The sequence below is a fragment of the Arvicanthis niloticus genome, chromosome 1 (genome assembly GCF_011762505.2).
Source record: "Arvicanthis niloticus isolate mArvNil1 chromosome 1, mArvNil1.pat.X, whole genome shotgun sequence".
Taxonomy (NCBI): Eukaryota; Metazoa; Chordata; class Mammalia; order Rodentia; family Muridae; genus Arvicanthis; species Arvicanthis niloticus.
In genome coordinates, this window is record NC_047658.1 from 71,757,495 (window position 1) to 71,781,865 (window position 24,371).

Genomic DNA, 24,371 nt, shown 5'->3' on the forward strand with positions numbered 1-24,371 from the left:
GTACTGTTTCAGTTAGCTGATCTTTGTTGATCTTTTCTTTGGGATTCCCTCATTCTGTAGCTGTAGCTGTGTGCACTCTGAGAAACCATTATCTCCCTGAGTAGGCAGAGGGAAAAACACCCCACCTACTGAGATTCTTTTTTTGTTACTTGTTTTCTGGAATCTTCATATCATTGTTGGCAAGGGTGACTCATAAATTTCACTATGTGATCTTCTCCATTAAGAGAGCTTTTTCCTTAGCCCTAAAATAAATTAGTTAATTGTTATATATGATTAAGGCACAGCTGCTAGCAGCTTTACCCAGAACAAAATAGTTCTTTTTTCTTGGTGAGCCCAGACCCATCAATTTGGGTTGGTAAATGTCTGTAATCACTGTTAAGTGCTTTAGGAGAAGCCCTTGAGATGAGGGTAGAGGTGATTGGACTTCAGGTAGGGGACATAAGACATAGAAATGGTGAGTTTGAGGCAGCTTTTAATAAAATACAAAATTAAATTGTGTACATACAAGTATTTGCATGTGTAGGATAGATAATTGGGGACTTAGGAGGTACAGTGGAACAAGTGTGTGCTTTAGTAGTGTGTGTGCCACTGGCAAGCTAACATTATAACCTAATTTTTTCTTTTTAGGAATTTTATTTGGGGCTGGAGGGATAGTTAAGAGCACTGGATGTTCTTTCAGAGGACCCAGGTTCAATTCCTAGCACCTACATGGCAGCTCAACTGGTCACATGCAGCTGTACAGCTCAACTGTAATTCACACCCTCACACAGACATACATGCAGGCAAGCATCAATGCACATAAAATAAAAATAAATGCATAATTAATTTAAAAGGAATTTTATTGTTAATGTATGCAGATATTTGTGTATATACAGGCACATTTGTGGTATACTGTGTATTCCAGGCTGGCTATCCTGCTAGCTTCTGGGCAAGTCTCTTATCCCTCCTGCCTGTCTCACCATAGGAGTGCTGGAATTGCCGAAGTTTGCCACACCATCCAACTTTTTTTCCTCAAATTTTATTAGTTCTTTAAAAGTTTTGTACAATATGTCTAGATCATATTTACTCCTTCTCTACCATGGCTTCCCAGCTCCAGCACCATTTTCTATCCACCCAAGTTTGTATCCTATTTTTAAAAAACCCTTTAAGACCAAGACTAAATATTCTTGGATATGTGTGTGGTCTTCCAGTTGAGCATAGTAGACTTATCAAGGGCTACATTCTTAGACAAAACTGTTTCATTCCCAGTTGCTAGCAATTGTCAGTGGGTCCATGAATAGGAGTATGATTGTCCAACTTCCATCTTCATGCTGGGATTTTGTATGGCTTGGACTTGCACAGGTTTTGTATATGCATTCACAGCTGTTGTGAGTTCATATGAGCAGCTGCCCTGCTGTGTTCAGAATACAGTTTCCAGTTGTCACCTGCTGCCTCTGGTTCTCACACTCTTTTTACTCCTCTTCTGCAATGATTCCATAAGCCTTTGTAGGAGGGGGTACGGTACACGTATTCCATTGAGGGTTGACCATTCTGAGGTCTCTTATTCTCTTACCAACCCTTGGCTAGTTGTGGGTCTCTGTGTTAATCAGCATTTACTGCAAACAGAAGCCTCTCAGATGAGGGTTGAGAGATGCATTGATCTATGGGTATAATGTATGTTCTTGAGGATTGAACTCAGGTTAGTAGGCTTTCATACTAACTACTTTTACCTGAGGAGCCATCTTACTACCCCCTGCTTTTTTCTTTGTCAAAATAGGGACAATACTACTGATACCATAGGCTGAGAAAATTAAATGAGATAACATGAAAAAGATATACATTGCAGAATATTTAATCACACTGTGAACTCTGAGATTGTGTTATTTACTGAAAAAAAAAAAAAAACTGTTTCTAATTGTGGTGTAGCTCAGTACTAACACACCTTTAATCCTTCTGTCTGGAATTCAGACATGCCCTTAGTATACACACCTAACAGTGAACCCAATCCCAAGCAATAAAGGTAAAGTTAGCATGTAGAAGAAAGCATCCATGTTTGAAAGTGATGTCTGATTGAGTGGCAGAAAAAGTGAGAAAGATTTGACAGAATGAGACAGAATAGGATATGCCCAACTCTCAGGAGAAGAGAGAGGAAAGGGAAGCTACTTGAAGGTCAGGGCAGAGAGAGAAGGAAAAGGAAGAACAGTTTTACTGGGACAGGTATACAGAGACAGGTTGGAGAGAGAGAGAGAGAGAGAGAGAGAGAGAGAGAGAGAGAGAGAGAGAGAGAGCAAGCTAGACACAGGTGAAGACAGAACAAGCCAGAGAATAAGGAGTCAGAAGTTAAGAACATATTGCCAAAGTTAGTATGAGGCCACGCAGAACAATTAAGCCAGAGGCTGAGAGAGAATCCAGATTCAGTCAGTCAGCCTGGAGAGGAGTTTGAGTCGGAACAGCTGAGTTGAACCAGCCATCCAGAGCTCAGAAAGAACTAGAAATGGTGAGTGTATTGACCAGTAGGTCTGAGACTGAAAACAGTCAAGGCCTAGATAAGATTGTACAGAGGCTCAAAGCTTCCAGGGCTAGGCCTAGGTTAGCAGACAGAGACAGCAAACATTGGAGATGATAATTATAGGAGAATAAAAGTTAAATTTATAGATACAGTGACTGATGTGTGGTTGGCAGAAAACTATTAGAAGATCTATTTACCTCACTCCTTTTGCAAGGAGGACCTGCATCTGAAAGGCTGATTAATGTTTTGACAGAAGAAGAAAGAGAACTGCAAGCTTTGAATCAAAAGTCAGGTCCTACATTGGGTCAACTTGTAGGCACATGCAAGATGCAGTGGAAATAAAGCTGAAGAGATAAAGGTTTGGGCTATATTTAAAAGATGTGTCTTTGGGCAAGGATTTTCTTTCTTCCTTTTTTCCTTCCTTCCTTCCTTTCTTTCTCTTTCTCTCTCTTGCTCCTTCCTTCCTTCCTTCCTTCCTTCCTTCCTTCCTTCCTTCCTTTGTTTTGTTTTTTGAGACAGGATTTCTGTGTAGCCCTGGCTGTCCTGAACTTACTCTGTAGACCATGCTGACCTCAGACTCAAGAGATCTGACTGCCTCTGCCTCCTGAGTGCTGGGATTAAAGGTGTGTGCCAGCACCACCTGGCTTGCTTAAGGATTTCTTTTCTTTTCTTTTTCTTTTTAAAAGATGAAGTCTCAAGCTGATGACATATCTGATCAGTACAATATTTGCCTAGCATGCCTGGGGCTTGGGTTCAAATTCCCAATACTGTAAAAAACAAAAGACAAACACTGGTTATAGTGGCACATACTTTTGATCCTAGGCCGGTTAAGTGGGAGTGGAAAGACCAAGAGTTAGAAGACAGCCTGGACTACATAAAGTCCTATCTCAAAAAAAAAAAAAAAAAAAAAAAAAATCCAAATCAAAAGTAATAAAACAGAAAATTTTAGGTAAGCATAGTGACCTATGCTTGTGATCCCAGAATTCAGGAGAAAGTTTGAGAGTTCAGGGCTAGCCTAGGGTTCATCATGAATTCAAGATTAGCATATACAAGGCAATCTTTTCTCCAAAACTCAAGGGTTGTTGTAGAGTACTTCCCTAGCATGCACAAGGTTCTGGGTTTGATCCTACTATATTTGTCAAATATGTCTCACTATGTTGTCCATGCTAGTTTTAACCCTTTGGGCTCAAATAGTTCTACAACCTAATCTCTGTGGTGTAGCTGAGACTACAGGTATATTCTACTGTGCACAGCTATGACAATGGTTTTAAAATCATGCCTCTGGGCTGAAGAGATGGCTCAGTGGCTAAGAGCACTGACTGACTGCTCTTCTAGAAGTCCTGAGTTCAATTCCCAGCAACCACATGGTGGCTCACAACCATCTGTGATGAGATCTGATGCCCTCTTCTGGTGTGCCTGAAGACAGCAACAGTGTACCCACATATATACAATAAAGAAATCTTTAAAAAAAATATATGCTTTAAAATCATGCCTCCATGGTTAAATGTGTATAAAAGCTCTTTTGGTAGTCTTTAGTATAGTATAGTGCTGTAGCTGAGAACTGAACTCTAGAGCAAGACTGCATGTTGTTTCTGAATGTTTCTTATATTTAAGACTTTCTGGCTCTGCAAAGTCCAGGGAAAATTCTATTATTATTGGGGAAACTTTTAACTGCTTTAGGTCCCATCTCTGATGAGATTAGAACTCTGAAGTCAGGCTGGCTTTTGTACATTTCATAAGGGTTTTTCTAGCCATAACCAAATTGTGTCCTGTGAATAAGATGCTCCAGGACAGACAGACTTTAGCATCATACTTACTTCTAAGAACAGAATTAAGTACATTGTAATTTTATATGAGAGAGAAAGGAAAGGGCTAAGGAGATGACTCAGTATGTAAGAACACTTGTTAAGGAAACAAGAAGACCTGAGTCTGGATACCTAGCATCCATGTAAAAGCTGGGCATGAGTGAGTATGCTTGTAACCTCCCTGCATTGAAGGAGAAGAACAGAGACAAATGTGTCCTGAGAGCTTCTTGACTAGCCAGCCTAGCCAAAACAGCGAGTGTCAGGTTGGGTGAAAGATCCTATCTTCAAAAATAAGGTGGAGAACAGTAGAACAAACCAGAGATTCTCCTTTGGCCTCTGTATGAATGTACAGTGTGTGTGTGTGTGTGTGTGTGTACACAGACAAGCACTGCAAAAATGAGAAAAGGAAAAAAGGAAGACAGAATCAGGAATGGTGTTGAGCATTTCTATATATCTTCTCCTTGAGACCCAATCTACTAAATTACTCACCACACAGATGTTGGAAGCAGGGATGGAACTGGGCTGTTGGGATATTGGTCTATCTGCAGAGTCCTTCCCTTCCTTTTTTTATTTTGATACATGGTCTCTTTATACAACACTTACTATTCTAGAATTCAATATGTAGATCAGTTTGGTCTTGAATTCACTGAAATCTGCCTGCCTCTGTCCTGCAAGTGCTGGGGTTAAAGATTCTTCAGAATCTTGACAAGAATGACTGTGTCTACGTGGTTACCAACCACAGAGTTAATTTGTAGGGCAATTCTGTGATAACAGCTCTCCACCTTAAGTCTTATCTGCTGGCATTTTTATAAAGCTGTTTGGTCATGGCTGAGCCTACTTCTCCTTCTTTCTCCTGTTTACTTGAATAGAGTCTCAGTATATAGCTCTGGTTAGTGTTGGAACTCCCTATGTAGACCAGGTTGGCCTGGAACTCAAAAGAAATCTACCTACCTCTGAGTGCTGAGGTTATAGGTACAGGGCCCCACACCTAGGTATTTGGCTTGTTTTCTTCCTTTTACATTGTCCAATATACAAAATGCAAATGGAGCCTTTACAATTCTTTCCAAGATGGAGAATGGAAGAAACAGGCTAAACAGAGGGTCATTCCAAGAGGATAGAAAGAAAAATTCTCTTATCTTCCAATATCAGGGCCAAGACAAACAAACAAACAAACAAAAGCACCAGCTAAACTTTGTCTTTTCAGATGAGGAAGCTGAAGTGTGACAGAGGAGGTCACACAGCTGAAACGGAAACCCTTCCTCCTGGTTCCTAAATTGGCACTCATTTTGTTCTACCTTGTAACAAGTTGTGGAGACGCCAGTGAAGTATGACCTGCCAGGCCTTGTCACTAAGTACAAAACCCAACGGCTGTAAACACAGGAAATGGGCTGGGACGAGGTTCAGAGGGAGCAGGAAACTTTGCCAAGTTAGAAGTGTTCAAGGGTTTCCTGTCCATGCTGTTAACTGTCAGAAATCTCCAGAAAGGGGAAAAAAACCCACTAAGAATGAGAGTATATTTAGGCTAGATTTGGTTTCTATCTAGGCCAATCTACTTGTTTTACTGATAAGGAAACCAAGAGTGCCCCCAGAAGAAAAAATTTGTTAAAACTCGAACACAGAATTTATGGACACTTAGAAACCACTGATTTAGTTAACATTCTTCATTTTAAAGACCAGAAACCTAAGACTCGGAGAACAAGCATCTTACCCAAGGCTACGTTACATATTTAAACAGTGGCAGAGCCAGTGCTAGGATCCAAGTCCTTCTACTTCTCAGCAGCATGCTTCCCACTGCTCAGAGAAAAAGTAACCTGCAGTGATCACCAAAAATGCTGTTTTAGCCCTGGAAAGGTACAGCAGGTCAGGAAACTGAATTACAAGCAGTATATGTTAGCAGCTAACAAAGAATGGCAAGAACCAAACAGAGTTAACAGCCTAAAGGAGTCTAATGAAGGCACTCTTGTTTAAGACACTTGGAAAAGTAAGAGGAAATAAATAAATAAAAATTGTAGCTATTTTAGGAACTCAGAATCCAAGCAAGAACAAGGCAGGCAGGCAGATACCAAAGGCTAAAACCTTGCTGGGCATTGGTGGTGCAGGCCTGAATCCCAGAATTTGGGAGTAAAGGGAGGAGGGTGAAGAAGTCAAGGCCATCTTCAGCTACATAGCAAGTTTGAAATCAGGCTGTTCTACATGAAACTGTTGAAAGTGAAAAGAAGAGAAAAACAGGAAGAGAGAGGGAGAAGAGAGGAGAGAGGAGGAAGTAGAAAGAGTGAAAAGCAGGCAGGGCAGAAATGTTAAAGATAATACCAATATACTATTTCCTTCCTCTGTCATAGACTAAATATTCAGAAAATACCATCTCACAAATATCTCCGGGTTCAGCAGCAGCACACTGTGTGGGTAGTACAGTGACTAGTGGATTACTGGGTCCCATCTGTCACACAGCAGTCTGGTGTGCAGAGGAGTGACATTAACACACTACCTGGTATATTAAACACCTTTGTTTCTCACCCAGCCCCTCAAGGCAAAGATTATGACTTCATTTAACAGATAAACTAAGATTTAGACACATCTCTTCCTCATGGTCTTAAAAATACCACTGCGTATGGACAATCTAGTGTTCAAATGCATAGACTCTTATTCAAGAAATATTCACCAGTTTGTCAACTTGTGGGCATCAGAAATATAATGGTGTAATAGATGTGGTCTCTGAACTAAAGGAGTCTAATTAGAAAAATACAATTAAATAATAATTGTTATTTATTGTTTCTGTTTTTAAAGAGGGTCTTATGTGGCCCAGACTGGCCTTGAAACTCCTGAACTTTCTGCCTCAATTTCCTGAATGCTGGGATTCCAGATAGGCATTACCATGACTAACTTAATAATTTTCTGTTATGATAATATATAGCACTTCTTCTTACATAGGGTCTTATGTAGACCAGCACTATGTAGGTGAGGATGATCCTTTGATGAATTTGTTTGATGTGAATTTTGTATATGAGGACGATCTGTGTGTGTTTGTTGTTGTTGTTGTTTTTTAATCAAATCTTAGAGTATGATTGTATAAGTTGTATGAAGAAGAGGAATAGATGGAAAGTTGTATTTTATTTGTTCCTTTATATTTTCCATTTATTTCATTTTTAAAAAAATTTAATTGGAAATAGATGTTTTTCATGCAATATATTATAATCATGGTTTTCTCTTCTCCAACTCTCAACTCTTCTCAGATCCTCTCTACCTGCTCAGTCATCCAACTTCATGACTTCTTTTTCTCTCTTTAGAAAATCAACAGGCAAATACAAACAAAGCAGAGTAAAAAAAAAAACCAGAAAAAAGCATAATAAACACACATGCAGACACACACAGGCCACACAAACCCATAAAAACACAACACCAGAAGCCATAATATATACACAAAGGACATGTAAGGTAAAATATGCTCAAGGCAATATGAGACAAAAAAAATCTCCAAAAAACCCATTGAGTTCATTTTGTATTGGCCTTCTACTGCTGGGCATGGAACTTGCCCTTAAGTGTGGTTTATATACTCAATGAGCCTCCAATGGAGAAAACTTAATTTTTCCTTTACAGGTGGTTGTGATTGGAGATAGGGATGGTAGCTCATGTCCACTTCCTCTTCTCTGTACTGGGATTCATTTGTCTTGGACCTGTGCAGGCCCTATGCATGCTCCTATAGTCACTGTGCGTTCATATGTTCGCCAGTCCTGTTGTGTCTGGGAGACACTGTTTCCTTGGTGTTATCCATCCTCTGTGACTCTTACAGTCTTTCAACCTCTTCTGCATAGTTCCTGAGCCATGAGAGGAGGGGTTTGATATAGCCATCCTATTTAGGTCTCTTACTCTCTGCACATTGTTCATTTGTGGGTCTCTGTATTAGTTCTCATCTACTGCAGGAGGAAGATTCTCTGATGATATTATGACTGATCTATGGGCACAGCAGAATATCAATACAAGTCATTTAATTGTGGTGTTCCTTTAGCAGAACAGTAGTATTCACCCTAGGACCATGCCTGTCTAGTCTTCGGTTCTTATCCATTTGAGCAGTGTCAGACATGTGTTCCATCTCATGGTGTGGGCCTTAAATCCAGTCAGATAATGGTTGGTTTCTTCTCCAACATTTGTGCCACTATTGCACCAGCATATGTAGGCAGGCAGGTCACCATTGTAGAATACAGAATTGTTTAGCCCTGGCTGGCTTGGGCCTCTACATGTAGACTAGAGGCTACCCTGAAACTCATGACAATTTTATTTCAGCTTCCCAAATGTTGGCATTGTATGTATGTGCTACCATGCCTAGGCTTTTCCTCATTAATTCTAGCAAACTTTGCAATTATTTTGTTTTAGAGATGTTAGTTAGGCTGTAGTTCATCAAAAAGTTCATCAATGGTTCAATAGTGAATAATTTTAAGGTAAAACAGAATGGGTGTGTCAAGAAAAAAATTAAGTCTGGAGAGAGATGGTTCAACAGTTAAGAGCACTAGATGCTCTTGCAGAGGACCCAGGTTCAATCCCAGCACCCAGGTGGTTCACAATCATCTGTAACTCCAGTTTTAGAGGGATTGACTGCTTCTTCTGGCCTCCATGGGCACCAGGTATGTATATAGTACACATACATACATGTAGACAAACATTCATGCATATAAAATAAAACAAAAAAAATCTTTAAAAATATTCACCATTCTTCTGCCCTCAGCCTCTATTGTTAAAAATATGTATTTATTTGCAGTAGTGGGAGCTAATCCAGGGCCTGGTGTCTCTTCATCACTTAAGTACATTCTCAGCTCTTTTTAATTTCTAAGAAAAAAATGAGTCTCAAGAGGAGAACCTAAGAGATTGTTAACCTCAGTGGTTAACAGCGCTTTCTGTTCTTCCAGAGGATTCAGATTTTTCAGCATCCACATGGGAACTCACAATCATATGTAACTCCGGTTCCAGTCTTCTGACAGTCTGACTGCCACAAACATTAGGTACACACATGAAACCCATACATTCATTCAGGCAAAATGTTCATAAAATAAAAATAAGTAATTATTGAAAACAAAACAAAACAACAAGCTAATTCGCAGGCAGATCTCTGAGTTTGAAGCCAGTCTGATCTATACAAAATTTCCAAGCCAGTTAGAACTACATAGTGAGACCTGTCTGGAAAAAAAAATTAAACAAAATTAAAACAAAACAAAACCCCAAGAGAAACTACTTTTTCTTTTATCCACGGACTATGTGGTTTGCTTGTATAATCTTAAATAGAAAATTGTTTTATATTTCACAGCTATAAAAAATAGTTTCTTCAAAAGGTTAAGTAACTCTTTGGGCTAGTTGGACAAATGAAAGAATCCTGCAGTACAATTTAGAATGGCTTGGGTTAGTTTAGCCCAGGCTGGCCTAGAACTCACTGTATAATGCAGGCTAACTTCAAACTCACAGCAATCCTCCTCTCCTGTCTTCCCAAGTGCTGGGATTATAGGTGTGAGCTTCCATGCCAGTTTGGCTTGAGTCAGTGTAGATTATAAAAGTTAGCATTCTCAACTTTTCTTATGTATTCAATTTCTCAATCTGTAACAGGGCTTTCTTGTGTTTACTTTCCAGAAGTGCTTATTTTATTCTTAGTTCCAACCTATCCTAGTTCCTGTTCTTAGCAACAGTGCTCTGTTCTCTAAATCCCTATTTCTAATTTTGATTTCGATTCCAACTACTTATTCCAGTCTTAGCTCCCTTAATTTCCAAAATATTTGCCATCTACTATATGCTTAAGTAGAGATGAATACAAATCCAGTTCTTACTTTGACTTAATCTTAGTTACATTTCTGTTACTGTGAAGAGGCACCATGACCAAGGCAACTTATAAAAGAAAGTATTTAACTGGGTGCTTGCTTATAGTTTCAGAGCACCAGTGAGTCCATAATTGTCACCGTGGGGAGCATGGTGACAGGCAGGCAGATAGGAAGGCATGGTGCTATAGCAACAGTTGAGGGCTTACACCTGATCCATTAAGCAGGAAGCATGAGTGGTGTGGGAAAAGACAGACAGACAGACAAACATACAGACACACACACACACACACACACACACACACACACACAGCAGGGGTTTTTGAAACATCAAAGCCTACTTCTGGGGGACACATCTCTAACACCTTCTACATTTTAAAACAGTTCCACCAACTAGACACCAAGTATTCAAATATATGAGCCTGTGGGAGACATTCTCATTCAACTGCCACAGACCTTTTAGTGGTTAGATGGACAAGTACAAGAAAAGAACATGGTAATAATCAAATATTTATTATATGCTATACTTGAGTTGAAGTACTTTGTGTGTATCAGATTGTTTAATTCTCATAACACATGAAGTACATACTATATTCTCTTTATTTTACAGATAGAAACAGAGGCAGAAAATTCAAATAAATGTTCTAGATTATAATAGAAGCACAAGGCCTTAGAGAGCATAAACAAAGATTAGGGACTCCCAACCAAACCTTAATGGTCAGTGTAGAAAGTCTCTAAGAATTAGAAAAAGCCTGAGTAGAATGTTGAAATTTGAGTAGAAATTTGTCAGGCATGGAATGAGGCAAGGTTCCTGTAGGCAGAAGAAACCTTACAAAGCCAGCAAATGAACCTGCTCATTTATGAAATGGAAAGTAATTGGAAATGGTGGTAATGTAGAGAGTATACAAGTGGCAGGAGAGAAGGGTAATAGTGCAACCCTTATATTAGCTACTGAGCGTTTGAAGCCTTGAAAGATGTCCATGAGGCAATCAGTGAAGGCTAAAAGATGTCTTGAGATGAGAGCTAGCTTTGTATCCTAAGCTGACCTTAAACTTGTGGCAGGCTTCCTGCCTCAGCTTTTGAAGGTTTTAGATTGTGGGTATACACTATCATACTTGACATGCAATAACTATTATTATATCAAGCTCTTTCAAATACTATTATAGGACTTCAGAATTTCATCAGTGAAGATGTGTTTTAGAAATAAAATTTTACAGGCTGGGGAGATGGCTCATTAGTTAAGAGCACCTGTTCTTCCAGAGGACCCAAGTTTGGTTCACAGCATCCATGTCAGGCATTTCACAATTACTTGTAACTCCAGTTCCAGCGATTCTGACATCCACTCTGGCTTCTTTGGGAACCTGCATACACATGCTGTACACTCACACATTCACACATAAATCAAATTAAATCTTTAGAAAAATAAGACTTTCACTGAAATGATTGTAGATTTACATGCAGTTTTAAGTAGTATGGGAGACATCACTAAGAAATATTACAATTTCTCTCCACAGTGACAATTTGGAAAAAACTGTAATAGAATATTACTACCAGGATATTGGCATTGATACACTGTACAGATCTTGTTCAAGTTTCTTGTAGAGTATGTGTGTGTGTGTGTGTGCATGCATATTCACAAAGGATCTTTTTCTGCAGAACAAAATCTAATAAATTTAAATTTCAGAAAAATTATGATTACTTGATAAGGGATGAGTCTGAAAGAAACTGAAACAGACAGAGATCATTGAGGAGACTTTTGTGTTTATCTAGGGCACTGAGGCCTCAACTAAGCTCTCTTGATTGGTATGGCCTTTGCAGTAGAGTCTTGATCTTCAGAAATCAGTTTTGACTTGTGGGGATGAGGAAGCAGGTCTGTAAGGAGGCTTAGGCATACTTCATTCTGGATGGTCCTTACTCATTAGGAATTCTGCCACATACTGAGAAAGACCATCTTAAAGAAAGTCACTCTTAAACTGCAACTGCTTCTTAGAATTATCATCTTGAATGCAAGGCTTTTCAACAGATGTTCTTGGCTATCTTCTCCTAGGAGGAGATTGAGGGTCCATTGACCTTTTATTGTTTGAATAGAAGTTTGTGTGGGATAGAAAAGTAATGTGACTTTCTTTCTAGTTCTGGTCTCTTGGGAAGTTTAGTAATGTGTTCTCTGGTGAGCCAGTGAACAGCACATCCAGGAGATTTAAGTCCCATCTTCCTATTGCTATGGAAACTGGAATCCACATTGTTTTTTTACCCCATGCTGTGGTGTGTGCTTAATTCCTCAGTATTAATGTCTTCAAGGTATTTGTCACTGTGCTTTTGGTACTGTTGTGACTGAGACTTTATAGTTGTTGGAGGCAGCCTCATTTCTGAACCTGGAAGGGGTATGATCCACTGGTGTGGATCTCTCTCTCTCTCTCTCTCTCTCTCTCTCTCTCTCTCTCTCTCTCTCTCTCTTTCACACACACACACACACACACACACACACACACATACACACCACTGATAGGTTAAACATATTTTATTAGCACTGTGTACAGTCTCTATCTGGGCCTGTTCTTAGGTCCCTAACACGTTTATAAAACTTTTCTCAGTAGAAATCTGTCTTGAATTGTCTTTAATTATGTTTTTGGCTATCCCAGACTCTGACGAGTGTTGGCTAGGGCACAAGAATGTTGGGTCAGCCTCCAAGTCAAAGAACTTGGGGTAGTTTTTGAACAGTGTGTTGATTTAATTCCTCTGAGATTGGCCTTTTTTCTTGGCATAGACAGCTTTAACATATAAAGCCCTGTGGCATGTAGTACCCCAAAGCTGGAAAAAGCAAACCTTCAAAGAATGTATACAACTCTAAGCTATTCTTACACCAGGAACTGTACTGCCTAGTGCTTGGCTAGATACAAGGGAACACTAGAAAAATCAAAGGCTGCTCTTGTAAAGTAGAACACGGAGAGCTGACAAATGAACAACTAACACTGATGTAGGGTTACTGCTTTTCAAAGGACCTTGCTGATTTTTCAGATAAAACTAATCCTGCCTAATAGTAGCTGATGCTTGTAATCCCAGTCCTTAGGAAGCTGAGAGAGAACTGCGTGAGATACATACTGAGTTGAAGCCTAGTATGCATAGTGAGTTTAAGGCTACTTATCACCCTGTCTCAAGCAAACAAACACATAAAGAAAGCACTAACAGGGTGGGGAGAAAGAGAAAAATAAATACTTAGGTGTAGTAGTCAATGTGTATGAAAATTAGAATTTAAAGATCCACATTTGCCATTTCTGTAATTCAGAATGTATTTCAGGAATTTAGAGGGTGAGCATAGAAGAGATCCTGGAAGTCAGAAAAAGATTTTATTATTTTGACTTCCTAGTGCCTTTGACTAGCTTGACTAGTTCTGATTTCAACAAATTGTTGCTTAAAAGTGTTAAGTGAAAAGTTGAAATGGATATTTCAATGTGTGAGCACTGACAGATACTTTTAAATCAGTCAGGAAGGACACAGAGACAAAAGCCAGGAAAATGGGCTGTTAGCAGTAGTTACAGTCCTGAGAGACTGAGGAGTAGGCAAAAGCAATTAGAATGCAGAAGGAACCCATGATACTGAGGTCATGGCCTGCTTGGTAGGGACTCCCTGTAGGAATTAACCATTTTCTTTTGAAGAAGGCTTCTCCTGAGGGCAAAGATTGAAGAAAAAAAGGAGGGGAAGAATGTAAATGTAGAGGCTAAGGAATCGCCTAGTGAGGATTTCTCATCCAGCAGAGGATTAAGTTTGCTTCTCTTTTCTTAGAGGTGTCTTCTTTTGTTCTTGGTCCTCTTCCCTCTTTCTTACACAGAGTGCCAAGTATTCTTCTCTAGTGACCTATCAACTTGTTTTTAAAACCTAGTGAGAAAGGAAATTTTGGCCACTTTTTATCAGAGAGTAAATTGGTGATCAGTGTTTGGATTAGATCTTTCCAGATACTTGGTGCCCTTTTCAAAGCATTGTAATACAGGCACACAAAGATTGCAAAGTAGCTAGAGGAAATTGTATTCAAAAGCAAATCAATTGTACAGATCAGAATACTCTGTAACCAAGCAGTAGGTCACCCAAGTAAGAAAGTACTTAAGGACCCTAGTTATTGTTTGGGGCTTCCTTTTATGGTCTAGGAGAAGGAGTTTGGTTATTAGGTGGCACAACCACGGTGGTTCTCTATTTTGATTGATATACCGCATACTGACAACTCTTACCCATACCCTGTTCGGGCCCTGTCTACATCACCCCAACTCCTCCTCACAAATCTCTCTTTCACTTGTCTGTTTAGTTTTGTGACTCACTAAGATTAACCAGGGCCATCTTTGAAGCTGTGAGACTGGAGCTATCTATTAGAACCTGGTACTCTCAGCAGTGGGTATACAACTGATGACAGTGGTTCATCCTTTCTAAGACTCTATCAATGACCAGTAGTTCAGAGGTAAAGAGCAGTGTTTCATGAGCCCCACTCCTTTCCTTGACTTATTGGGTCTTATGTGGGCCCAGAGCTGGTTACTGCAATTGTTAGGAATTAATGGTTAACGAAGTCTACAGAATAGCATTTTGTAGCCCTTCACCCTATTTTCTGGCTTTTAGAAACTCTCTGGACGGGCCGGGCGGTGGTGGCGCATGCCTTTAATCCCAGCACTTGGGAGGCAGAGGCAGGCGGATTTCTAAGTTCGAGGCCAGCCTGGTCTACAGAGTGAGTTCCAGGTCAGCCAAGGGCTACACAGAGAAACCCTGTCTCGAAAAACAAAACAAAAAAAGAAAAAAGAAACTTTCTGGACTCTCTTCAACAGTGTTCCCTTAAAGTTCCCTGAACTTTAAAGGGGCTGGTTTATAAGTGTTTATGGCTGGGCCCACAATCATTGCTTAGTCTTTGCCTCTTGGGCAGCCAGGATTCTCTGCGTTCACTGCCCTTCAGTATAGGGAGAGGCTTCTCTGATTTAGGATGGGAACAGCTTTTGTCTATGTGTATAAGCAGAGATATTTAGAAGACAGTTTGCTGCTATGTCAATTTAGTTAAGTATCAACAATAAGTTTATAGCTTGAGCCTGTGACCTCTTTAGACCTGGGTTGCTAACTGGGCTCACAGTTAGTACTAGGCGTAGGGTGTCCACTCACCTCCCTGACTCTACCCCCCAAACAGGTCTTTAATGTAATCAGAGGGACATTGGTAATGCCCATCACAGTCAAGCCCTTATTGTGCTGGTGAACATATACTGCCTGGCAATGTTGTTGTTTCTTTGATCTTTACTTTAAGAGTGTGTGTGTGTGTTCCCATACCGGTGTAAGGAAGGTGGAGGTTGGCATCAGGCTGACTTCTCTGATTACTTCTCTGACTTTATTTTTTGAGATAGGGTCTTTCCCCAAACCTGGGAACTTCCATTTTCAGCTAGACTGGCTGGTCAGTAAATCTCCAGGATTCACCTGGCTCTGAGCTTTGGAGTCACAGGCACACACTACCACACCTGTCTTTTTATGTAGAGGTTAGGGATCTGAGCTCATACCTTCATGCTTGTGCAGCAAGCACTTTACTGAGCCATCTCCTCAACCCCTCTTTCTTAAGTATTTTTGTGAGCAAGTACTGTATTTATTCATTTCTGTTTGAATATTTTCATTCAATAATTTCTCATGAGAATTTATTTGTTCATTTAACAAATGTTTATTTACGTCTAACCTTTGTGCTATAGACTTTGCTAAGTGCTAAGTACTGGACTGAAATCAGGAATCAGCCAAGAATAAGACATCCAATATTCCTGCTACCACAAAACTCAATATTTAGTGGAGAAGGCAAGTAATTACAATTGAAAAAAAATAAATGAAAAGTATCTTTTACTTTTGACAGCATATTATGTTGCCCTGATGCAGTTTGGGAGGGAGGGTATGACAGGGAAGATTTTTAAAGTAAAAAATGTTTAACCAGAGAAAGACAGCTTGAGTTAGGATTTGCAAATTAGGGAAGAATGAAGAGTCTTTTATAGATGAAGAATTCTATGTAATTCTCAACCTGGACTGAATGTTACCATCACTAAGTTCACAAGAGTTCCTGGGAGGAGCAAAGCCCCCCCCCCTTCTCTGAGTATGTGTATATACATATATATATATACATATATGTATGTATTTGAGACAGGGTATCACTATATAACCCTGATCTCTCTATGTAGACTAGGCTGCACTTGAACTAACAGTTCCACCTGCCTCTACCTTTTAAGTGCTGGAATTAAATGTATGATCCACTATACTGTCTCCTGATATTTCTACTTTAGAAAACGTTTGACAGTTTCTGTTTTTTACTAATTAATTATTTTATTTATTTAAATCCCAAATGTTGCCCCCATCCTCCATCCCCTTTGCCTCTGAGAGGGTGCCCCTACCAGGTATTCCGCCACCCTGGGGCATCAGGTCTCTTCAGGATTAGAGACCCACTGAGGCCAGACAAGGCAGCTCCCAGGGGTCCAGGTTAGTTGACACTGTTGGTCTACCTATGAGGTTGCTAAAAAGTCAGACATACTCCTTTCATGTAACCAAGCACTTCCACTTCTAGATACTCAAGGGAAATGCAAGTATATCTTCATTTAGATACACATGTACAAGTGTTCATAGTAGCTTTGTATCAGAAAAGAAGACTTGAGAGCAGATAAGCAAATTGTGGTATATCCACTTAATAGAATGCCGCTTGAAAATTAGGACAAGCTATTCTCTGGTGGGGGAATGTGATTTAATCTTATACATGCTAAGCAAAAATATCTATATACTGGGCTGGGAATGTAGCTGTATAATAGAGCTGTTGCTTAGGACACACACAATACCCCAGGTTAATTCTCCAGCACCAGAAAAACAAACAAACAAAAAACCAAGAATTTTGAAGTTCATCTTAAGAATAATGAGAAGGAGAGATGAGGAAAAGGTTTAGAGGTTATAAACACTTGCTATTCTTGAAGAGGATACAAGTTTAGATCTTAGCACCCATGGCTCACAACAGAGAATCATTCTGAAATCTTGGCTAGCCTGGAACTTGCTATATAGAGTAGGCTGGCCTGGACCTTGTGGTACTCCCCACTACTTCTGTGTCCTGGATGCTGGGATTATAGGCATGTGCCACCACTCTGTTTTTGATAAATGACCTCTGGGAAAGAAGTAAGCTGGGTTGGAGTTTTGAATCTGGGGTGATTACTGTCAGTGCTGCTTGGAAAACTGAAGACAGTGCCAGTTTTGTTCAGAAGAAAGGCTCTAAAGCTCTTCTGAATTCCTGCCTCCCGCTGAGAAGAACTGAGTCTCTTCTTGGACATGAGAACATGGTGTTCTAATGAGTGCAGGTCCATCTCTCCTATTGGCTGGGTTGTACACATCCCAGTGAGCTGATCTTTCTCCTTGGTGACTAGACTTGCTGTGTGTTTCACTAGGGACCTTTCCCCTCTCAACACTAAATCTGTATCCATAGTCTTCATATCTCTATTCAGTCCATTCATCCATCTTCTCTCCCCTGCCCTATCTCCACTTTAGTTTCCCTGTAAATTTATCTCTGAAACTTCTGGTTCTTAGCCAGATCTGAGAGTCTTCCTAGGGCTAATGCTCTCAGTTTTAAACTATTGATCTCTTTCTGAGGGCAAGGGTTTATCCATTCATTCAGTTAGCCAGCCAGCATTTGCTGATTTCATGCTTGACATGGAGAATGTTAGCAATGATGACAGACTGGGCTCCCGGGAATAAAATGAGTTAAACTTGGTTCTTGTCCTTTTCTGGATGTGGCATGTGAACAACTCGGAACATGAAAATTCATATACTAAAACTATGTACAAAGTGCTTTGAAGCATGGAACAGTGAGCAGTAAATGACTAACTCTGTCTTGGGAAGAGAAAGAGATTTGGACGTTTGGGAAAGAACTTTTAGATTTCTTCTGCCAAGTAAGAATAGTAAAACACTGCTTATGTCTTGCAGGAGCTCATTCAGGTGAGCTCCAGGTATCAAACTTTGAATTTCCTCCTGAAGGTTGAGGAGTGAGACTTTTAGCTTGGCCTTTCTTATGACCAGCCCCCATCCTGATGCTGCTTAGAGGTTGTATTAGTATATGCCATTAGCATACAGAGATACCCTTATCATTTTGAAAAATCACAAGGATTTTAGGAGATGTATGCCTGAAAGTAGCAATGAAGATTAATATGTATACATATATGTAAATATATGCTGTATTCAAGGGAAGTAATTTAATAAAGTTCTGCTTTGTGGAGAAGATTGATGGTTATCTGAAGGAAAAGCACCAGAAAAGGGCATCAGATTCCCTGGAACTGGAGTTAACAAATCGTTCTTCAGGTTGAAACAAATAGTTTCAGGTTGACTTGAAGCTGTAGGTGAGCTGCTTCCTAGCATTCTGTGATTTTAGGCTTTAGTATTAGTACCCAACATGGCGTTTTCTTGAAACTGAATGAAATGAATGTTTTACTTGAAGGAAAACAACTGATAATATCTGCTGCCAATTGTAAAATCCTAATTTTTTTAAGTGAAAATTAAGTTTCTGAAAATTTGTATCAGTCACTGTGTTTGTCAGCTTTTCTGATTAAATCAGTGGTGACATTAATGATTATGTTTATTTTGATATTGTTTAAATAGAATGTGTCAACATTTGAATATTCTGCATAACCTAGAAGCGAGTGTTTCCAAATGAACCATGTATCATATTACAAAACCAAACATGTAAAAGATTCATTCAAAGTACAAGATAGACTAATGAATATGAATGTTACAGAGTATAACAGATTTATTCATATAGTTTCAGATTTCACATTGCAGGTAGTCTTAAACTAACCCTGACCACGTGTCAAGTTTAGATACAAAAGCAGAGAATAGCCATAGTTTTTCTCTGGAAAAGCTATTAAAATAATCTCCACCCCTTTCCATGTAGTTCCATGTCTGTGTTTGATCCTCAGTGAAAGCTATATTACAACATTAAATGTGAAAGTAGATACAAAAATGTGAAACAGTCCTCCCCTTCTCATGAATATGTTTTCAGAAAACATTTTTATAGTCTCATATATCCAGGCAGGCCTAAATTCAATATGTAGCTAAGGATGACCTTGATCTCCTGATCTTCTTGCTTCTCCCTCCCAAGTGCTGAGATTGCAGGCTTCGTATACTCTACAAATTGAGCTGCATTCTCCAGCCCAGAAAACATAATTAGCTTTCACTAAGGATGCTGTTTCCCTTAACTTGTTAGGGAAATTCTATTCTCTAATTAATATCTAAACATAAAGATTTGTTTTAATATCTCTTTTATTTTTTTTTTTACATTTACCTGTTTACTTATTTCTTTTCTTCTTTCAGATTTCAGTTTTATGTAGCCTTGAGCTCCCTATGTAGCTGAGTTGCTTTTACACTGCTCATCCTCCTGCCTCCACCTCCCAGGTGTTTGTTAAGATTGCCACCACATCTGATTTTTTTAAAAAAATAATTATCATTGTATATATGTATGGTGTATATGTGTGCGTGTGTATATGTGCATGTGCACACAGGCAAGCATATGTCCAGGGTTACACATGCCATGGCTCATATTTTACAGAGCATCTTATCAAGAAATTAGATTTTGGTTGCTGTTAGGGATGTGCTGACCTTAATTCGTAGAAGACCACAGTCAAGCTGCATAATGTTAGAAAGACAGTTGCAGCATTGTGTGGTAAATGTTACTAGTAGATGCAAATCAGTGTGGAGGGAGTTCAAGTTATTGTTAGAGTCTTACAGTGAATCAGTTGTCTATTCACTTAGAACAGGCTTCTTAAATCTTTCCCACATGTGACCTCTTTTTGCTTGAGTTATTTTGTGTAACCCTAGGTATACAAGTGTACAAAGCCAGAATTCTACTTCACACCTGTAATTCCAGCTTGGGGAGACAAAAACAATAGGATGCCTGGGGACGGCTGACCACCTAGCTCAGCAGAATTGGTGGACATCAGTTTCATTGACAGACTGTCTCAAAAAATAAGGCTTACACTTGTAATTCCTGTACTCTGAAGGCAGAGGCTGGCAGATCCTTTGAGTTTGAGACCAGCCTAGTCTATATAATGAGTTCCAGGTTAGCCAAGCTACATAGCAAGACCTTGTCTTATCTCTTCTCCCTACCAAAGTCTGAAATCTGAGCTGAAGTATCAGACAAGTGTTCCTTGATATTGTATGTGATGGCCTGTACTATGCAAAGTCTGCATGCCATGTGCTCAGAACCAAGGCTGCAGTGAAGTTGCACAATACCGCATGGTAACACCTCAGAGTCATTATACACTTTATTTTGAATTAATTTTTGGTCATTGCATGTTCAGAGCCATTTTGTCTTACTAACTTTTGCTTTTCAACTCCTACATTCAGTTACATAACGAACAATTTAAGAAGCTATGACTTAAGTGATAGGACTAGTTACTCACATTCAGATAGAACTGAGGCTTCTTTGATTTTTCTAATTCTGTCAGGAAAAATCAGTTATGTGAAGATGGAAATTATTCACTTGCTGATCAGAAAGGAAGAAAGAATACTGGAAATGTATTGAAAATAAAGTTTATTGTTTATTTTCAAATTAATTTTTTTTTTAATGTAACGACAGGATCTTATGTCATTTATCCTGGCTTTGGTTTCTCTAAGTAGTCAAGACTCCCAGTGCTCCTGATTCTACCTCCAGGTTCTGTTATTATGCCTGGGCAACACCATGCCTAGCCTGAGAGGCACCTTAATACATACAGTTTAATGTAATTCTCACAAAAGTGCATGTAGCAGATTATTACTTTGTTTTGCAAATGAGAAGAGGAGGTGGGAAGTAGCTCAACCACTTGTCTAATGTCACATAGTTGATAATTGATTAAGGATGGGATTTTGGTGTATGTTTTTGACATTCAATTCAGAATTCTTTCATTATAGTAAAAAATGTATTGATTAATGAGTGGATCTCTTATGGTATTCCAGGTAGCTGTGGGAAGCTTGCCTGTGTGGAAGATACAGAAAAGGTCTTAGGGAGGACAAGGAGACAGCTTAGGAAATGCTCAGATGAAGGAGTTATTTGTAAATTTTGACTGACATGGTTTTCTGGGTACAATTCTAACACTATGTGGGACATCAAACTTTTGTCCTCTCTTAGCCTCATCCCCTTAATCCTCTATGTTAGAGGATGCCAGTAGCAAAGGTCACCTGTCTGTCTGCTCAGGTTACATATCAGAGCCTGTTGGTAGGAATACAAGTGTCTTGCAGTTGCCATAGGTCTTTGGGGAAAGTGCTAGATGACCTTAGGGAATGTCTTGCCTCAAAGCCTGGGTCACTAGAGCCTGGTAAATGATTTCTATTATTTTAAAAAGCCTACTAAATCTGCATAATACTTATGAAAGCATTATGTGTACCTTTAGTTACAAAGTAAGAGGCTGAGTCTCTAGGTGGGCTCAGAGGAGGGCTCCTGTGGGTAGGCTATAGCAGGACTAAGGGTAAATTTGGGGAGACTAGACTGGAGGACAGGAAGGACAATAAAGGTCACCTACCTTAATTGATAAGAGAGACTTCCCTAGTTAGGCTATGGTTGATGTCATATGTGTTTCTAATGACAAAGTAAACAAAAAGGAAAACTATGTCATTTAGATATTCAAATTGCTCTAGTGCTAGAAAAATTATATGAATTTACATTTGTTTATTTAACCAATAATTATATTTAAAATAATATACTTCCTTGATTATTAGTATGTATGTACTGTCCTTTTGGTTTTCCATGCTGATTTGTGAGTTAGCTCTTGGTACTGTTGTCAGTGTAATAGGGTAGCCTAGTCCTATGTTAGACTTGCCTGCTGGAGAGCTATTAGAGTGATAAAGCATGTTTCTCTGTAGGGAAGCTCAGCACAGTTTCCAAGAAACAGGTAAAGGCTGGATGACACACTTCTGTCACTGTATATATAGTTGATTAAAATGCTTCTATGAGGAGTCAGGAGCTGGAAGCTAAGATTGCTGAAACAAGAGGCTGGTGGGGGCTGAGTGGCAGCTCTGAGTAATGTTGTCCCTTGGCTTTTCCACACAGAGTTTTGCCGGATTGACAAGCCCCTGTGCCACAGTGAGGATGAGAAGCTCAGCTTTGAGGCTGTCCGCAACATCCATAAGCTGATGGATGATGATGCCAATGGTGATGTGGATGTGGAAGAAAGTGATGAGGTAATCTTTCTTACCTTCTGTGGCTCTTCTCTCTGTGTGAAATGATCCCTGAAAACTGCCTAGTCTAATCTGTGTGGAGAGGTGGCCTCTGCTTGTTGCCTTCTAGGAATTAATTCCCATCGGGTGGGATGGTGCCCAGCAGAACAGGTCTCCATTTGCTGACTGGTGGATAGCATAACACTGACTTAACTATTTGGGAGGGAAGGAGATTCCTCCGATGGTCTCTATAGTTTCCTTGGGTCTTTAATGTGATCTTGCTATGAAAAGAGAGTGTTAATCTGTATCCAGCCTTCTGTTGGTGTGTAGGAAAGAAGGCAAAAATAGTCAGATCCCACCTTCTGGGGTTTTATATTCTTATTTGGGTGGAAGCAGCAAATCTTAGGATGGTCAGTCTATCTTTAAAGGCACAGTTTATTGGAGCCAGTTAATAAGAACTAGAGAAAGAAAGCTCTTCAAATTAAGAGGTGTCTTACTATTGTACCTTTGGCATTACTATAGTTCCAGGTTAGTAGAGCCCAGAGTAAAAGATCATCATGTAGGAAAGATGTAAAAGTCTCTTATTTCAAGCTCAACACAAACCAGCAGTTTGTTGAAGCTACCAGGCCATAATAAATATTCAATAGTGACATAGTGTACATTAGGACAGAGAAGCCTAGTCTCTTCTCTTTATAAGTAGTCTACCTTTGAGTTTTGTGTTCAGTTTTGGATGTCATATCATCAGAATGATTTAGAACAGCAAGAGACTGTCCAGAGAGGAGTGTTATGAATGATAAAGACTGTAAACTAATAGCATCTGACATGGTTCATTGATTTAAATGTTTATTTGTACCCTTCACTGTGCTAGGTATGGAGGCAGGGTAGTAAAAAGACATATTAAAGAGATACATTCTTTTCTCACTACAGTGAAGAAACTGGAGTCTGGAAAAGAAGCGGCTGGTTTCTGCTCATTGTGGCAAAATATATGAGAAAACTAACTAAAAGAAAGAAGGATTTATTGTAGCTCACTGTTTGAAAATTATTTCTGGACTTGTAGTTAGGCAGACTAATCATTTCAAGGCATATGTGACAGAGCAAAGGTCCCCACATCATGGCAACTAGAAAGCAGAGAGAACAGAAGGGTCTTAGAACAAGATATATCTTATTAGGTTAGTTTAAACATTTACTTAAAGATATATACTAGATTTGGGCCTATATCTGATTTCAAAGCCCATGCTGTTATATATTGTATTGTTTCCTTTATTTTAAAAGCAGAACAGGACCAATGTAGGGAAATTAAAAGCCAGATATATTCTTCTGGAACAAAGAATTGCCCAATAATTAGAGATATTTTGTTTTGTTTTTTTGTTTTTGTTTTGTTTTGTTTTTTTGTTTTGTTTTGGTTTGGTTTGGTTTTTCGAGACAAGGTTTCTCTGTATAGCCCTGGCTGTCCTGGAACTCACTCTGTAGACCAGGCTGGCCTCGAACTCAGAAATCCGCCTGCCTCTGCCTCCCAAGTGCTGGGATTAAAGGTGTGCGCCACCACTGCCCGGCGAGATATTTTGTTATAGAGGAGACTGGCTTGTTAAATATTGAATCCTCTGTCACTGAGGACTGGGCAAGTAAAAAGCAGCATTCTGCTAATTGATTGGTAGAGGGGATTCTTCTGTAAAGATCAGTGATGTCTAAGGAATACAAGGAGGAAGAAAGGTAGAATTTGAATAGAAGTGGTAGGGTTACCTGAGTGTAGAGAACCAGAGAGTGATATAAGTATAGATGTAGTAAGAAGCACAGTGGATTGGTTTGGTTAAACAAAGGAACCATGGTAGAAAATCACTGAATGAAAAGTTAGTAAGAAAAATGGGGCCCAGATTACCAGGCTGAAGTACTGCATTTATTGAGTCTGTTAATTAGAAGCTAAACAGGCCCAACAACTATGGGTAAGGTATCTAAATTTTTAGTCTTATCTAGAAATGTTACTGGCCTTTAGGAGACCAAACAAATAGACCCATGTTCCTGTTAGGGAAGAGGTCTAGAGCTATCCTGATGATTGTTCTAGCATTGTCGGGAAACTGGAGAATGGGGAGCTCACCAACTGAGAGAGTGATGCAGTAGGAGCTGGAGAGATGCTCAGAGGTTACAGAG

At 39.4% G+C, this 24,371-nt stretch overlaps 1 protein-coding gene across 5 annotated transcripts in view; it reads left to right on the plus strand.

Annotated features, from left to right (window-relative positions):
- Nucleotides 1-24,371, plus strand: part of Stim1 (stromal interaction molecule 1) — a 170,165-nt gene that overhangs the window by 68,334 nt on the left and 77,460 nt on the right. For all 5 annotated transcript variants that reach the window (XM_034502754.2, XM_034502745.2, XM_076939265.1 and 2 more), the window contains one exon: nucleotides 22,120-22,250. In XM_034502754.2, the coding sequence (XP_034358645.1) occupies nucleotides 22,120-22,250 (131 nt within the window). The remainder of the gene's footprint in view (nucleotides 1-22,119; nucleotides 22,251-24,371) is intronic.